The following is an 18,705-nucleotide window of genomic DNA, read 5'->3' as shown; positions in this document are numbered from 1 at the left end:
TTTCTTAAAATACATGACATAATTTATAATTGTGTAAAACATTATAAATGCACCCTTTTTTCACATAGATGTTAACAACTTGTTGATCATAAAAAACATGAAATGACATACTGGAGAAAAACCTATAACCTTTTCATTGCAACGTATAATATGCACGTTGGAAACTTCTTATTCCTAAAATACATGATTCATAGTGGTGCGAACCCTTATAAATGTATGTTAAGGTATACTTATATGCATTTTTAACTCGCGCCCCTAGCAGTAGTGAATGTCATATAGATCTTTGCAATAAGCTGTCGTTTTGTGGCATCTTTATGTTGCAATCCAATTCAATCCTAATTATTTTGCCATTTTGTGAATGAGGCTGTATCTGACTATTGATAATTAAATCAACTCTGGTTGTGGTGTTGTAATCATTGGAAATTTCCACTCGAATAAATTAAAACTATGAAAAATGTATGTTTATGAAAACCTGAATTGTTATTTTAAAAAAAGTTAAGAATTGGAAATTATTTAAAACCAAAATCGTTTCATAAATAAAACGATGTTTACACGTATTGTTTGTTATGATTAACTTCCTACACAATTTTGTGTACGTGTTTTGCTGTGGCGAAGGGTGGAGGTAGACTTTTGAAGTCCAATATAAATATTGCACACTAAACTTTGTAAGTCAAATGTATTTATGTTCTTTTAGTTCAATCACCATGACTACAATAATATATAGATCCAAGACACAGTACCACGATAATAGTAAAAAAAAAATATTAGTTTGTTTATAAAATATCTAAAGTTGCCATTAAATCATTTTAGATATTTTATAGATATAAGAATATTTTATTCGATCATTTTTTGGCAAGGCAGGTTTTAATAACTATATAAATAATTTCAATCTATATAGTTTTAATAATAAACATACTTGAAAAATAAATAATGACTCTCATTTTTTGAAACCTTAGTATTTACCAGTGATGGACTGAAAATTTTTTGGCAACACGAAATCGTAAGTAGATCGACTTTTTTTAATATATAATAAAAAAAGTTTGTTTAAAAAAGAAAACCAAATTTCATTTTTCTACGATTCTTAGTTTTGCATAAAACGCTTGAACAAAAAAAATGTTTGTTTTGCCTCCTGAAAAAATTGACTTTTTGTTGTACGTTTTTATGTTAATAGGGGACGATGTGATAATTTCAATTAGTGGAAGTAATTAAACACACTATTTAACTGGTATTATAGTTATATTTCTTATACAGACTAATTATTTTTATAAATGTGAGACATTGTTTAAATTCTTAATTGTAAATCAATATAAATAGGGACGTAGGTAGGAACTTATAATTAATTATTATTATTATATGATTATTTATATTTATTTAAGAAAACAAGACATTGAGGAGATAACAAATCTAAATTCAAGACGTACACAACATGAGATTTCTAATATCACAAATATTAGGTACCCTCACAAGAGAGAAGAAGAGAATAGATACCTACCTATATAAAATAAAAAAAATAAAAACATACTTACTGCAGACCCTAAGTACAATTTTAACCAGAGAAATAAAATTTTAAAAACAAAAAACATATCTACGTGTTTGGGGAGCTCATTGACTAGTCCTGCACCACTCGTTAATATTGTCGGATCCCCTAAACGAAGCTTTGAACTAGCTAATCCCACGATGACCGCACGTCTTAAGCGTCGGCTTATAGCATCGTGGGTCCCAGGTTCAAATGCTGGGTCTGGCATGTACACATATTGTTAATGAATTTGTGTAGGGTCAGAGTATGGACTTAATAGGTTGAGAAAGTGGATGTCATTTGTTTCTCGTAAAAACAAAATCCGTTGGAGGCCCATGTGTTCCAATTAGGATTGGATATGGATAAAAAAAAAACAAGCTGACGGTAGTGGAGTTCGATACACTTAAATTTATGTCACTAAGACCTAACGTCCATTTACACAAATCCAAAATGACACAAACGAGATTTCTTAGAGCGAGTGGGTTTGAAGTATTCAAAAACTGTATTAAGCACAGAGATAATAATTATTATTGTATGGTTTAAAATAATATTACATACGGTTACATAATATTATGTCGCTATAGAATGGGCAACAAAAATATTAATTGTTTACGTTATCGGCTGATGATAAAAATGACGTACGCGCGTTCGGCCCCTTCTCGACTGACCATTATTTCAAAGTCTTGACTACAGATACTTTATCCTAGCTAATTAGTGAACGGGTAGCCAACGCCTTTATTGGTATAATATTGAAATTATGTCCCAAAAATGCGGGATTTTTTAAAAATGTCAAATATGCTACCAGAAGTTATGCATGAGTAATTATATCACATTCAAATGGCCGTGTCTGATAACGCCAATTAGGGTGGCCCAAATACAACAGATAAATTCCAACCCAATTGACAATTGAACCCTTGCCTGGCGCGACAAATAACGGTCAGTTATACATCAACCGTGCGCATATAAACATTTACCTAAGCTAAACCGTTAAGTGCCACGCACCAGATGACCCTATGAACAATACCGAACGAGACTGATAATACGACCAGTATTGACAACCAGGCCATGAAGTCAGCGTCAATAGCATAAAAGGTCAGTGCCTGGCATCCTAGACATACGCTCTCCTCCCAGCATCCAAATCATTCCTTCACAGTTTACAGTTCACTGAAAAGCACAGCCAGTGTCTTTTATTTTAATGTCTTTTACAGACAATTAGCATGCGCAGAATAATTTACACGAAATGGCTTTTCACTGGAATGAGTCCTTTCATGTAATTTTATCTTAGTAAAATATATGCATGGGTGATTGCATTTATCACAATAATTATGTAAATGACTTCACTACCAGATTCAATGCATGAGTAATTATTGAATAAATCACATTTAAATAGCTTATCACGAAAATGAGTAGTATTGTGATTTTTCATGGTACCTCACTGTCTGCATGAGAAATTTTGTTGATCACATTTCAATGGTTTTTCACCAGAATGAGTCTTTTTATAGAATTTCATGATATGCGATTTTATGCACGAATAATTATAATTTAAGTAGCTTTTTACCAGATTGAGTCTTTTCGTGCATCTTCATGCTACTAGACGTTATGAATGAGTAATTGCGTGCGTCACATTTAAACGGCTTGTCACCAGAATGAGTCATTTTGTGTGTTGTCAATCTACTTGATCGATTGCATTAGTAATTCCATATATCACATTTAAACGGCTTGTCACCAGAATGAGTCATTTTGTGTGTTGTCAATCTACTTGATCGATTGCATTAGTAATTGCATATATCACATTTAAACGGCTTGTCACCAGAATGAGTCATTTTGTGTGTTGTCAATCTACTTGATCGATTGCATAAGTAATTGCATATATCACATTTAAACGGCTTGTCACCAGAATGAGTCATTTTGTGTGTTGTCAATCTACTTGATCGATTGCATTAGTAATTGCATATATCACATTTAAACGGCTTGTCACCAGAATGAGTCATTTTGTGTGTTGTCAATCTACTTGATCGATTGCATTAATAATTGCATATATCACATTTAAACGGCTTGTCACCAGAATGAGTCATTTTGTGTGTTGTCAATCTACTTGATCGATTGCATTAGTAATTGCATATTTCACATTTAAACGGCTTGTCACCAGAATGAGTCATTTTGTGTGTTGTCAATCTACTTGATCGATTGCATTAGTAATTGCATATATCACATTTAAACGGCTTGTCACCAGAATGAGTCATTTTGTGTGTTGTCAATCTACTTGATCGATTGCATTAGTAATTGCATATATCACATTTAAACGGCTTGTCACCAGAATGAGTCATTTTGTGTGTTGTCAATCTACTTGATCGATTGCATTGGTAATTGCATATATCACATTTAAACGGCTTGTCACCAGAATGAGTCATTTTGTGTGTTGTCAATCTACTTGATCGATTGCATATCACATTTACATGGCTTTTCACCAGAATGACTCATTTTGTGCGATTTCATGTTACCCAACTGTCTGCATGAGTAATTGCATATATCACATTTAAATGGCTTTTCACAAGAATGAGTCAATTTGTGTTTTTTCATGCTACTAGACGTTGTGCAGGAGTAATTGCATTTATCACAGTTAAATGGTTTTTCGCCAGAATGAGTCAGTTTGTGTGTTTTCATGCTACCAGACGTCGTGCATGAGTAATTGCATATACCACATTTAAATGGCTTGTCACCAGAATGAGTCATTTTGTGTGTTGTCAAACTACCTGATCGATTGCAAGAGTAATTGCATATATCACATTTAAATGGTTTTTCACCAGAATGGCGCATTTTGTGTATTTTTATGTAATCTGATCGTTTGCATGAATAGTTGCATTTATCACAGTTTAATGGCTTTTCACAAGAATGAGTCATTTTATGTGTTTTCAACTTACTAGGCGTCGTGCATGAATAATTGCAATTATCACAGTTGAATGGCTTTTCACCAGAATGGGTCATTTTGTGTGTTTTCATGTAATCTGATCGTTTGCATGAGTATTTGCAGATATTACATTTAAATGGCTTTTCACTGGAATGGGTCTCTTTATGCACTTTCATGACACTAGACGTTGTGCATGAGTAATTGCAAATATCGCACTTGAATGGATTTTCATCAGAATAAGTCATTTTGAGTGACTTCATGACGTGAACAGGACGAAATCTTGAAAAATGACCATCGTCACATTTAACCGGCCTTGCAACGGAATCGGTCGTTTCCGCAATTGCGGTTTTATGTGTCGCTTTGTGAAGCGACATTAGGCCGAACGACGAAAAAAAATCAAAACAGATACAGCACACAAAATTTTGTTTATGAAACGATTTTGTTTCCAGTTGTATAACAGCCACTAATAATTCTGTGTTTACCATATTATTCGATTGAAAAATATCACGTTTACTATTGCGACTGGCGACATCTTTGAACCTTTCAATATAATCTTTGAGTTCTAGCTTAATGTACTGTTCCTCAATGTGTAGGTCTTCGCTAGACACTTGTGCTTCAGTCACGTCCCAGGACGATATGAGACTCGTAGCATTGGCCGCTACAGAGCTTCTAGCGATAATCTAAAAAAGACATTTAAAAGTATTAATAAATTATGAGATTTTTCAATAACAGTTCATTATAAGATCCAGGTAGATATATTGTACCTAGACACGGTGTTAGTGAACCTTTTTAGTCGTGGGAGCATTTTAACCATGCTTCTTTTATAGATTTCCTATAACTGCACGGTTTTCCATTTTCACTGTTTGTCAGAATTACTACAACTAGCTCCACCAAGTTTTTGTTTCTTATTTGGTACAGTCATTTTTGTTGGTGCCAAATAAAATGTTTGTTACTGTATTATCTACCTTGGTTATTTACACAGAAAATGACACCAGAATTGCTGCGATCAGATGAGGCATTCTCTCGCCACAGTGGTCTCAAGCATTATAAATCGATCAAAATCAGAACTTCGCGGAAAGGTTTCCTCCGCCGCCTGATGAGGTGACTGCGATAATATTATTTTCCATGCATTAGGAGCGATTTGTTTAAATATATATTTACGTTAAACATAAATTCTAGAAGAGTGTTTGCCTATTATTTTTTTATGCAATAGACAGATCGTATAACGATTATGCACGAGTATGCACGTCGTTTCCGCTTGTGCATCGATTGGTAAATACCACTGCTAAAAATAATTAAAAAAAATATAGAAATTACGCACGGCTGTGTCATCATTATTTTTTTATAGTGTATATACCTAAGTACTTACATTTTTATTTGTATCACGTTTTTGTTGTTTTTTTTTAATATTATATTAGGTAATATTTTTTTCCCTTCAACATAAAACATTCGTGTGCCATAGGTTCACCATCACTGCTATAGAATAATGCTTGGTCAGCAGTGGGAGGCGCAGGAGAGGTAAGACCACTCGTTTCCGAATGCCAAGGCTAGCACTTGACAAGGCGCGGAGTGATCGATCGATTAAAACCGACTGTGGTACTGGGTAGTGTAAATTGGTACATAAGCTTTGTTTTTACTTCGATTTTTGGAGTCCCGAACATACTTCAATTTAAATCAAGCACAATCTTAAAACGCTTAACATAATCATAATTATTAAGAGATACTTATATCATTTTATAAAACGCGTTTTCTATCAGAAACAAATTGATTATTGTAATGTCATTTAACACTTTCTATAAACCTACTCGATATATGTGAGAACGTGACTATGGTGTGGTACTTTATATAATTATAAAAATCCAAAATGAGGTTCTCGTTGACCTCATGTATGCCTAGGTATCCCTAATCTATTGTCTGCTGGTTTGCAGCTGTCTTGAAAATGGGATTGGTTTGATTTTGATAGATGGGGTACATCATAATTACTACACTAACATTAACACATCTTCCACAAACGTATTGTATAGTTCAAAGTTACATAAGACATTTTTTGGAAATCGATGTTACCACCGTTTTTGCATGAAGAAATAGTTTGACTTTGATAATTGACAAATAACTGGAATGTATATTTATAAAAAAAAACACAGAAAGGTTATAGATTTGATTTGCGATTTTTTTTATAATAATTCAATACGAAAAGAGAAAGACCTTATAATTATGTTGTTTTGGAGGCAATCTGAAATCTGATTTTGACAGCTGAACAGTGGGATCACTCGTTTGAGAGATGCGTGTACAAAAAGATATGCTCAAGCTATGTATCTTACGATGGCGCTGGCACTGTTCACAATATTATGTATGGATTGAATATCGCAAGTTATTTTAAATTACGCACACGTATAAACTGTTTAGGTTCATTGAAATTAGATCATTCAAAATATTCTGCAGAATGACGAAACCACAGACTTACTTTGTGTCCATGCCAGCATGAGACGTGGCATAATGTCATCGCAGCATTATTCTGCTACCTACAAACAATAATGCTATGACAAAAGTACTTTCTGAGAGAAGAGGTCGATCGGTAATCATCAGTGACAGACATCACATTCAAATACTGTAGGTCAATTCACCCATTCACACTAAACCAGATAAATAGGTTAGTGAAATAGTTGTACGAAGCGTGAATAACCGAGATGAGGATAATATGCACCTTTTGAAATTTAGTCACAAAGCTGTGATAGGATACATAGCCAATGGAAGAAAATATCGCATAATATACAATTACCTGCTGTACTGGTCCGTTATCTGAATGCGAACATGCAGGTGTTGGATCTACATTGTGGAATGGGTGTTTTGCGTCTACAACGAACTCGCGTTTAACGTCAACCAGCTGGAGGTCAATCTCGGGATTAATTTCAGCGAGACGCGTTGCCTGGTTCTGAAAGAAACGTTATGCATTTTTGTAATCATATAAAAAAACAATTTTGAGCTCGCGTACCTATTTTATAACAATACTTCTTTATATAATTGAGGAAGGTAGCTGTCTAAATGTACCTATGTCAAAAGGTTTTTGAAAGAAAGTTTGACATCCTCGTATGTTTTTCAAATCAAATCAAATTTATTTATTTTACATATAATGAACATAACAAATTATAAATTCAAAGCGTTCACGACATGACATAAAATAAGTGTTAATAATTTTTAAAATAAAAATACAGAGAATAAGTAATAAAATAAGAAATAAAATAAGAAAATAAATAAAATAAGTAACAAAATAAAAGTAGATGGAAGCACACAGAGTGAACTTTGATAGACCCTATCTTAAAAACTTATAAAACAACGTCCACATAAATTCACCCTCACGTAAGTGGAATATATCAATATCCGAAGCGATTTCATTAAACATGGTTACTGCCCTCCCAATTGGCATTACTAATGGCTGGTTAGTTCTGCACCGTGGGAGAACAAGCAGCGGATGCCCTCGATTCCTAAGGTAATTATCAGAGACACACAAGCCAACACCACCAAGAATGGCAGAGTTCACTTTAACGCCGCGTATAAGTCTGAAAAAATATGTAGCTAAATAAAGATCCCTTCTAAATTTTAAGCTACAGTATGTAAGCATCTCTAAGAGAAAATCAGTCGGATCTTAAACAATTAGTAAAAAATATAAACCTATCGTAGGTATTCCGTTGAAATAATTATAAAAAATCGCAGGAATGGACTTAATAAATAAAAGCAAACCTCAAAATCGCAACTGAAATCATCTGTGTTCTCCTGCTTTACACGGGTGCGCGTGTCAGTGCTGTTTTGATGGCTAGTTGTTACATCAAACTTGTCTTCAGTACTTACCAGATTGGTCTCCATCACATTCTCGCTTGACTTCCATGTTTGCTTATCAACAATCGTATGCAATGTGCTAGAGCCAACTTTACAACTTTCTGTTATATTGTACTAGTATTATATAAATGTTGCCGAAATGCAGTTGATAATATTCCGTGTAGCTATTATCTGATAAACAATAATGTACCTATTGAATTTTGAAGGTGTTATGGTACAGATGCTAATGTCAAGAACACCGACTAAACGTTAACGTAAATTATAGGAGAAAAAAACCCAATTTGATTTATTTGTCATTAGTTATTATATACCGAGATGCGCTGTTCTCATTATGATTGAGGAAATGCTGACGATCATTTTCGTACCATTGTTTTGTTTAGACAACAAGACATACAGATTATTAAATTGTGTCACCGTGTCAAGTGTGTATTTTTATTAGGGGAATATAAATATTCGCACAATTGAATAAACTGTTTTCACAAAGCGGTGACAACATTCACACTTGTTTCTCCGACGTCTAAATGCGCCCATTCATGCAGCGTCTCGAGACAATGGTGTCGCGTGTGTAACGGCTCTAAGATTAAAACATGAATTGCTAATTCCAGCCATCGATATAAGACTGCACCAAGGGAAGAAAAATAACACATTATACAATTGAACGAACTTGATGTATAGGCCTGTAATCTGAACCCGGTTGAGGATCTTCAACATCACATAATGGGTCTATTACATCTTCAATAATCTCGCGCTTGACGACGGATAGTTGATCATCAGTCTCAGGTTTTGTATTAAAGAGGTCCGTTAAAAGATACTGAAAGAAACATTGTGGTTAACACAGTAAAACCACTTCCAGTTCACGTAACTTCATATAATATCCATATAACAATGTATACTAATTATAGTCAAAATGAATTAGAAGATAACCTGCCCTAACCTAAATCAGAAATGCATCGTAGCTGTCAAAATGTATAATCGAGTTTTTTTTTTTTAAATCAACGTTTAATATCATTGTATGTCTCTACGCAGTTTATAAAGAAGCAACATATTATTATTTCACACTAATCGTTATTATTTCAAATCTAAAAAAATCAGTTTCAGAAAACTAACCTCGAAATTGCAACTTGAAACGTCGGCATTCTCCTGCTTTATATGAGTGCAAACTTCCGGGCTGATTGGGTAGGTAGTCGCCGTATCAAACAAAGGCTTGCCTTCTTCTTCAGGTTGTCCTCCATCACATTCTCGCTTTACATCCATTTTAATGGTAAATATGTCAGGAAGAACGTGACAAACAGGATCCATTCAAGGTACATTAATTTAAGAGAAGTGTTGCCAGAATACGTAATTATTTATTATGTATGGCCGAAATACTGAAAAACCTATGCCGTGGAAGCGATCAAACAATAAACTGTGTTTGAGTTTTATTGGATTTAAGTTTTGTACTACTATTTGAGTGGGTAGTTTTTTTCCACTCGGGTTTTGCCTTTCGATATTTTCAAGCACAACGCGTATTCACCAATGGCAAATGCACACTAACAGCACTGTTGCACCCATGACTATTGGGCCTCTCCCGATAGTTTAATTAATAACAATAATTATTTTTATTAGGTGTAACCATGTCACCTGCCCTCTGGTCAACAATGTGCGTACGTACTTCCCAAATTCGTTGATTAACTGTAAAAATGTTCAACATGTACTTAGCACGTAAGAATTGTATCTAATTATAATAATAGTATGTCATTTTATTTTGTTAACTGTCAATTCATGGGGGAACTGCATTGTATTGTTGTTTTTATTTAATAAAACGCAATTTTTTTTGTAGTACTTATTTTACATTTAATAGTGGATTTTAAAAGTGGAATAAGTACTACAAAAAAATTGCGTTTTATTAAATAAAAACAACAATAGTATGTCAGATTGTGCCGAATAAAAGAGACGAAAGCCAAAGAAATTTAATATTCGGGAGTATATTGTATTAAAAAAATGGCATCACTGCTCAATATAAAAAGAGTGGTAAAAAATTATCGCGGGAGGACGTAGTATTGAGTTCACGAATTCCCGCGCTAAAAACTTAGCAATTAAACGAATTCGCGAAGCGATAATGAAAGGAGTTTTACCTACCATTAAAACTCTTATTATTCTTGTTGACTCTGAAGTCCCTTGAGATGTTGATCGTATTTTTGCCTTGTGTTCTTCTGCGCTGGCCCCTTTTTACCCCCTTTTCTTCTCGATTATTTACCTCTCTGGTTGTTCATCTTGTTTTTTACCGGCTGGCAGGACTGACGCTTGTATCGCGGCGTGCTTTGTCTTTGGTATTCAATTTGATATGTCTCAAGGAAACCAGGTAGGTGTTCTCTGGACTTCAGAGTCAACAAGAATAATAAGAGTTTTAATGGTAGGTAAAACTCCTTTCATTATTCGCAATTGACTCTGAAGTCCCTTGAGATATCTGTTTGTTATCACCTGGTAAAGCAAGATAGATCCTGCAAGATAAGGTGGATGAACCTAACATGAGAATCAGGTATAACATCTCCTTGCTTTTAGGCTCAGTGTACCGGGCTGAATAGAGAGGTCAACATATTTTGTTCCCCCGCTGTAGAAGTCTGTGTGTCTATCGGTCTCTGGTAAAATGTCTTAAAAGTAGCTTCTTGGCGCCAATTACCTCTCTGCAGGATGTCATCTATGGGGTAGTTCTCTAACCAATTTAGAGAGGCGACTGCTGATCGAGTACTGCCTGGTGATTCCTGTACCCCTGCATCAGCGAGTACTGACTTCACCCAATTTCCAATGACTGCTCGAGTCGCAGGTTTTGGGGGGCCTCTTGACGAGATAAATAATGCCGGAATATTACCACCCTCTTCTCTTCTCTCATTGGAAACGCAGATAAGTTTTCGTAGCCAAAAAACTGGATCGATGTTTTGGCAACTGGAAGCGCTTAATTTCCATCCAGATTGGCGGTGCCTTGATGTGTCCGTCTTGGAACCAAACACTGGCCATAGAATTATATGGTCGCCATTATCGACTAGGCCATTATCCGCTATACTGAGTAGGGTAAGGTCATGAACTTGTCGTCCCGATGCGAGTAATAATAGCAGTGGCGCACCCAGGATTTAATATTGGGGGGGGGCCCAAGGAGGAGAATGTAAATTAGTCCCATAGGATCTTTTTCTTCTTCACAGCCTAATTTCTCCTTTATCGGTCTTTTGTCTATGGCACTCAGTATACCTATACCATGGTCCCCACATCCTGAAACGGGCCCTCAGGCTAAGATATTTGGCGGGTCCCCTACCTACCGCTAAGATTAAAGGCAGTGTGAAACACTACATTAACGTTCTTCAAATTGTGTTTCAGTTCAAATTAAGGGTACTTATACAGTGAATTATTGGCGATTTTTAATACATCTACTTTAATAATGGAGCTGTCGAGTATCGACACATAATAATCAAAAAATATATTGCACAATTATATAAATAATTGAAAATGTTCATGGCCATGAAGTATAATAGCGCCGCAGGCGACTTTTTTACTATTAAAGCTAATTTATGATGTGTGTTTATCTCACTTATCTGGTCGACCCGTCATGCCGGGCCCCCCACAGCCCGGGCCCCCAGGCTAGAGCTCTGTCAGCCCTCCCCAGCCATGACCTACACCACTCCGGAATTCGGGTGGACACCGAGAATTTTTTCATTTTCAGACAGTTCCATTAGAGATTGTGTTTCTAAAAAAACCTGACATTAGTGTTTCGAAATTTTTGTGTTAGAGATTAAAATCTAAGAAATTTTTCTAAGAAGGGTGCTGGAGAATTATTACAAATCATTTTTTTGCCGTGTCTTTATTTGTCTAAGCCCAAAGGTATAGTTTATTGGTTTTCAATTTCAATGTTTAAAATCATTCTGATTATTTTCATTTTTGGGGGGTGCCAGGGCCCCTTGGCCCCCCCCTGGGTGCGCCACTAAATAATAGTATAGCTGTTCTGCGTGAAACCTCATATAGGTTGTATACTAGTGGTGTTGTTTTCTTGAGGTAGTCCACGATTATTCTAGGATCCCAAATCGGTGGTTTTGTAGGTCTAGTCTTGCGGGTGGATATGGCTTTTAACATATGACGCACAACTATGTTACTGCTGATGTCTTTACTGATCATAGGTTTGCAAAAGGTAGCTATGGCTGACTTATGTACAAGAATAGTGTTTCCTTATTGTATAAGTGACCCAGGTATCTAGCCACTTCAATCGGCTCGGGGGTATTATAGCTTATCGTGTTGGCCATGCACCATGTCTTCCATTTGTCCCATGCCGGTCTATAAGTCTTCAAAGTGGATGGTCGCCAGCCAGAAGTGAGAAGTGATCTGTCCTCTACCGACCAGCTAGAAACTAACTCTGCCCACCCAAAATTATCCATAACTGGAGTGATAGGTCCCGGACTTGTGGAGGTGGATGGTTTGTCACTGTATCCACTAGAAATGACTCCAAGTGCGGGATCGGGTAGGGGGGTTCCAGTGATCTCTGCTGTAGGTCTGCGCTCCAAAAACACTTCTTCCACCATGGGGCCACTAGTAAATATTTTCCCCTTGCCATGTTCAGGTGTGCCAATACTTGTGGAATTAGATTCGGTGGCGGGAATATCCAGGCTAGTTTGAAGTCCCACTGTCGACTGAAGGCATCGTGGAACAGTGCAAGAGCATCGTTCGGATTTCGTGAGACATAGGTTGCGACAACATGGGCTGTGTTGGACGCGAACAGGTCTACGTCTGGGAGTCCCCATCTTTGAAATAGGGGAGCTGTAGCCGCCATAACTAGGTGCCATTCTGGGATAATTTTGCTGCGTGAGAGATGGTCTGCCACGCAGTTGTATTTTCCTGGAAGGTATTGTGCAGTCAATGATATACTGGCCTGGTTGGCGATTTCCAGGATCTGTCGGCAAAGACTTAGTAGGCTTGCGGACTTTGTGCCCCCTTCGTTGTTGATGTAGGCCACCACTGTTTTGTTGTCGGTTTGTAGGAGTAATTCTGATCCCCTGAGCGTTTGTTCCCGGAGTTGTATGGCTGAAAGTACCGCAAACAGCTCTTTTTGGTTGGAGTGCCACGTGGATTGGCGTTTTGTCCATGTACCTGATAGGTGGTACTCGTCTAACTGCGCTCCCCAGCCTGAATCGGCTGCGTCTGTGGTGAGGAAGTGATTGTAGGTTGCCCTGTGAATCTTTCCTGAGGAGCCCACCGCTCGAATCCACCACATGATGTCCTCTCGAGCTTGTGGAGGAATCGATGCTGATTTGTGAGGTTGGCTCCTCGATAATTGAGCGCTCGTACGTTGTAGACGTCGGCAATGCAACCTCCCCTGTGGAGTGACGAAGGTTGCAAAGTTGAGTCGCCCGAGGAGGCGTTGGGCCTGCCTGAGCGACCAACTGCCTTTTTGGATCTGCAATTGCAGGTGGTGACGAAGTGATGTGCACTTCTCTGTTGATAGATATTTCCGATTGTTGTGAGTATCCCACGTGATACCCAAGAACTCCCGCTGTTGGCTTGGAATCAGACAAGATTTTTTCTTGTTGATTATCCAGCCTAGAGCTTGCATGAAATCTATCATATAAGTCAGTTGCGACAGGAGAATCTCTCTGGACTGATTTGCCATCAGAAAGTCGTCTAAGTAAGTGACGATTCTCATACCCTTTCCCCGGAGGTGTTCGGCCACGCAGTTTGTTAACGAGGCAAACAGTCTTGGTGCTGCCGACAGTCCGAATGGAAGGCACGTGAATTGAAGGAGTTCTCCTTGGTAAACTAGCCGAAGAAATCGGCGATGTTGTATAGCTATAGGTACATGTAGGTACGCTTGGCTTAGGTCTATTTTTACTAACCAGTCTTCCCTTTGCAGGAATGTTGGGACCTTGAAGTGGTGGAACAGTTTGAACGGCCTTGGTTGTAGGAAACCGTTTAGGCGTTTTAGGTTGAAGACGGGTCGTTGACTGCCGTCTTGCTTCCTTACTAGGAACAGGGTTGAGAGGAAGCTTGGAGATGGTTCTGCCAATTCCAATACTCCCGATTCCTTCAGTTCCGCGATTTGTGAAGTGATCTCCAGCGATTGTCGCGTTTGGAAATCCTTCTGGAATTGCACGGAAGGCATTATTAGAGGGGGTTTCTTTATAAACGGAATACGGGTTCCCGTTATTATTTTTAATAATGGTGGTGGTGCACCCTTGGCCTGCCAGATTTCCTGGAAATGCTGGAGGCGTCCCCCTTTGAACGTGGTGAGGGAGACCCGGTCACCTGCGTCTTGGGTAAGTGCCCCTTGCACCACCTCGGTTATCTCTGGGAAAACCTCGGTTGGATGGGCGTGGGCCTCTTGGCAGGCCACCCCTAACCTGGTCTGGTATCCTCCTCGTATATCCCTGCCTCCGAAAGGTGTCCTTGCGTCCACCTGACGAAGTGCTAGGTTGACTCTCCCTCACCTAGTCAACCACTTTGGTGGTCTGATCGAAGACCTTCTCACGACCAGGTCCATTTACCTGGATCACCCAATGTTAAAACTCCAACTTTTTTTGGGTGCATTTGTTTGTGCATCGTTAGTGCACGTTTGTGCACGATTTTATTTCGTTTGTGCACATATAATAACAGAAAAATTCCAAATTCAAATTGGGTGTTCCAGCTAAACGTTTGGTCTCTAGTGACTTAATACTTGAACCAATACATTAGCCTTAAATATTTTTTGTTAAATGCATCTGATTAGGTATATTTATGTAAACTTTGAACACGATTTTTTAATTTTTATCTCTTATATTAAGCTAGTAATTTGATTTTGAGCGGCCGTCAAGTTTTAAAACCAAACATTTTTTTTAAACATTTTTTAATTACAAACCTTTGAGTTATTTAATTACATGATTTTTCATGAAGTTTTTATTGTTTTTTCATTTAAATTACGCGAAAAATTCGCATTTTTCCACTTTGACTAAGCACCCCGTGAAAATATCCCGAACAAAAACGACCGCATCCGTTTGGAACATCCAGTCAAAAGAGTCTATACAAAATAGCCAAAACGGTGTAATGCTCACTAAATATGTCGGTTTATAATAGACTAGGTACCTAAAAATTGATATTTTGATTACAGAAAAGTGTCAAAATTACAAAAACATTCAACATTCTTAACATTTATCTTTTTATTTATGATTTTGAATTAATCAATGTCAGTTGCATACGGGAAAAGCAGTAATTAATAATTATTCTTACCTACTGTTTTTTAAAAATATGATTCAAAAGATAATATTGGAATGACATTTATATTTATTTTGATGAATTCAATTAAAAAAGGCTTTAATTTTGCAATGAGAGATTCTATCTTTCACCGTGTTTTTAGAGAATTGCATATCTTTTATTCTTTGAATATATTATTTTAGCATGTTTTCAAATTTTTCAAAAAGGTCGTGGGAGCATTTTAACCACGCTTCTTTTATAGATTTCACATAACTGAACGGTTTTCCATTTTTACTGTCTGTCAGAATTACTACTACTAGCTCCTCCAAGTTTTTGTTTCTTATTTGGTACAAGCATTTTTGTTGGTGCCAATGAAATGGTTTGTTACTGTAGTACTCAGATGAGGCATTCTTTCGCTACAGTGGTCTCAAGCATTGTGAATCGATCAAAAAGAGAAGTTCGCGGAGCGGCTTCCTCCGCCACCTGATGAGGTTGGTACGACACGATTGTCACTTAATTTCTTTCGTGAACCGCTTATAATCGCTTGCTTTAGTTGATTTCGAAAAATGGACATGACAACTATTGGCCTCCTCCAAGGTGGTGCAATTTGATATATCCGGATTATTTCCTGTAAAACTTCGTGGAGTCACTGGTTTATGCTGAATACCCAATGGAAGCCAATATTGTTCGGGATATACGACCAGCAGTGCTCGAATAAGTGATATTCAAATTGGGTGACCAGAGTTGTATTCCTTGAGAACAACTGCGGTGACCATATAAATTTTAATACCATGTAGATGTGGATGTTTAGAATATTAAAAAAAAATGTTTAAAAGTTGTGTTATTGGAGAACCTGTAAATGAACGTACCTGGTCTACTGGGCTGTTTTGTCGATCGAAGGAGCCGGGTTGAGGATTCTCATTATTGATTTGGCGAATTGCTTCGTCAAAAAATTCTCGTTTGATGATGACATTTTCATTATCATTCTCCGACTTTATAATATTGATCAGGCTGTCTTCACACTCCTGAAAATAACAACATGATTAATAATATTATGTAACAGTATCACCATTATGATCAGCCAGAGTCAATCCATTTCTGGATAAGACCTGCCACAGCTGTATCCTCTGCTTTCGGTGACCACCAATGTACGACTGCATTTGGCAAGTGAATGTATACTCACTGAAAGACATTCCAGCTAACTGCAGTACATTGCGTAGTTTAATCTGCCTTTTTGTTAACATATAGCACATTGAGATCTATAGGATCGTAACTGCAAATTACATGATCTTGAGTAATTGGCACAGCGAGGCATGGAGAGGTGTATGTTCGGCTACATGCGAAAGGACTGAAAGAGAAACGAATGGGTTAGAAAGCAGACAGGAGTACGCGTTGTAATAGACGTTGCCAAACGGATGAAATGGAGTTGGACGAGGCAAATTGCTCGCCGAAAGGATAGTCGCTGGACAAATGCCGTCATCCAGTGGTACCCAAGGGGCACGACACGGCCACAGGGTTGCCCTGGAATGACGAACTGGTAAAGTTCGGCGAAAATACGTGGCAGCAAATGACACAGGACCGAGAGAGTTGGAGGAAGCTTGAGGAGGCCTTCATCCAGCAGTGGAATGACTTCGACTTATGATGATGATTATCAAATAATGTACCAGTGGGTGATCAATCCATTCTCAAGATTCGACGGTACACACCTGACATTAACAGAGGAGGATATTTGAATAGATCTAAAAAACGATCCTGAGCACAAAGCCTTATTTTCTGAGCTAGTGTTGTATCGTTTTGGCGTCAATATCCTCAATTGGCTACAACAGGAATTTAATCTCTGTCTCCGTTTGGATCGTCGTATCTTTACGAATTTGGTTTTTCAGCACTCGTGGAAATGAAATCGTTAAATGAGAGCGAGAAAAAATGGTAGATATGGAGTTACGTATTTGTTTATCTAATTTAGAGCCGCGTTTTACAGAATTCTTTCTAAAAATCAATTGCATTCTTCTCACCAATAAAATTATTACCACCTGGGTACATATTTGTTCTTAAAATATTAAAAAATGGATCAACCCACACTATGATTTTCTTTATTCATATTAATAAGGAAAATTTCCTTTTTAACGCATTTTGTGTGCCGCGGAATAAATCCCATTCACGAGTGTACCGTGGAGTAAAAACGATTGGCAAACACTGCTGTAGATACTCACAGCACCGATATTGATTATGCAACAAATTTATTCGACCCATTTAATAAGACATATTATTGAATGTCAATAATAAAATACCAATATACTAATAAAAATAACAGGCAGTCTTTTTCACAAATCTAGTATCGTAAAACAAGGCACCGAAGGAGTGTACAGTCCAAACATTTGATCGTTACGTTAAATTTAAATAAAACATATTCTTATAAAATACAATTTGTATCCAATGATAATAATAACGGAGACTAATATAAATGATCGCATACAAGCACGATGTGAATAACACAATATTTATCTATTTAAAATATTGTATAAATAGGTAAGTAGGTACCTGATTTATTGGCTCGCTTTTTGAATATGAGCAACTAGGTTGCGGATCACTGTCTTCGGAAAATGCATCTTTGAAATCAACTCGGAGAGAATCAATCTCAGTTTTAATATCGGCAAGGCTGGTTACAGGGCTCTGAAAAACAAGACAGAAGGTATTTTATAATACGTGTTTACACTTATATTATTATTTTCGTATGTGACACAAGGACGTTTCTGTAAGTGACCTATTATCACGATTCAATACTGTGTACCTACTATTATTAATAAATGTTCAATAGTAAAGTTGTCTTCAAAATAATAAAAGTAGTAAACCTGCAGCCACAGAGACGCAGAACCTATAGGTAGGTAGGTGCCTAGTCAAATAATCGTTGTGAAGTGTCAATACAACGATGTATAATTTATTACGTCATGTTTCAGTTAGTAAAGTCCAATGTATCACGCATTTGTTTCATTTGCATCAGTAAGAAACCACTTCAACGTAGAATAAACACAATCTTACAATGATTAATAAGTTTGGAAAACCTAACCTCAATAGTGCTGTTGGCATCATAAGCATTCTCTTGCTTTACACAAATCTTTATAAGCGGATTGTTTGGATGGATAATTGGCACATCAAACCATTGCTGGACTTCTGTGTCAGATTCAAAACCATCTAGTTCACGTTTTACATCCATTTTACGAAGTTTAATGACGCAAAATATCTGATAAGATTGACTGACGTGTCAATAGAC

At 37.1% G+C, this 18,705-nt stretch overlaps 1 protein-coding gene across 1 annotated transcript; it reads right to left on the bottom strand.

The window, feature by feature from the left end:
• Positions 1-15,155: 15,155 nt before the first annotated feature.
• LOC147077443 (uncharacterized) lies at positions 15,156-18,705 on the bottom strand. Its single transcript, XM_085941125.1, has 3 exons — positions 18,502-18,705; positions 17,976-18,107; positions 15,156-16,462 (listed from the first exon to the last, which is right to left on the bottom strand). Exons 1-3 carry the CDS (start codon positions 18,646-18,648, stop codon positions 16,253-16,255), a joined length of 489 nt encoding a protein of 162 aa, XP_085797251.1. The 5' UTR covers positions 18,649-18,705; the 3' UTR covers positions 15,156-16,252.

Source organism: Rhyacophila brunnea, unplaced genomic scaffold, assembly GCF_057557595.1.
Source record: "Rhyacophila brunnea isolate RB1 unplaced genomic scaffold, BYU_Rbru_1.0 scaffold_13, whole genome shotgun sequence".
Classification (NCBI taxonomy): Eukaryota; Metazoa; Arthropoda; class Insecta; order Trichoptera; family Rhyacophilidae; genus Rhyacophila; species Rhyacophila brunnea.
Note: the sequence above shows the minus strand (reverse complement) of the source record. Positions and strands in the feature narration are given on the sequence as shown.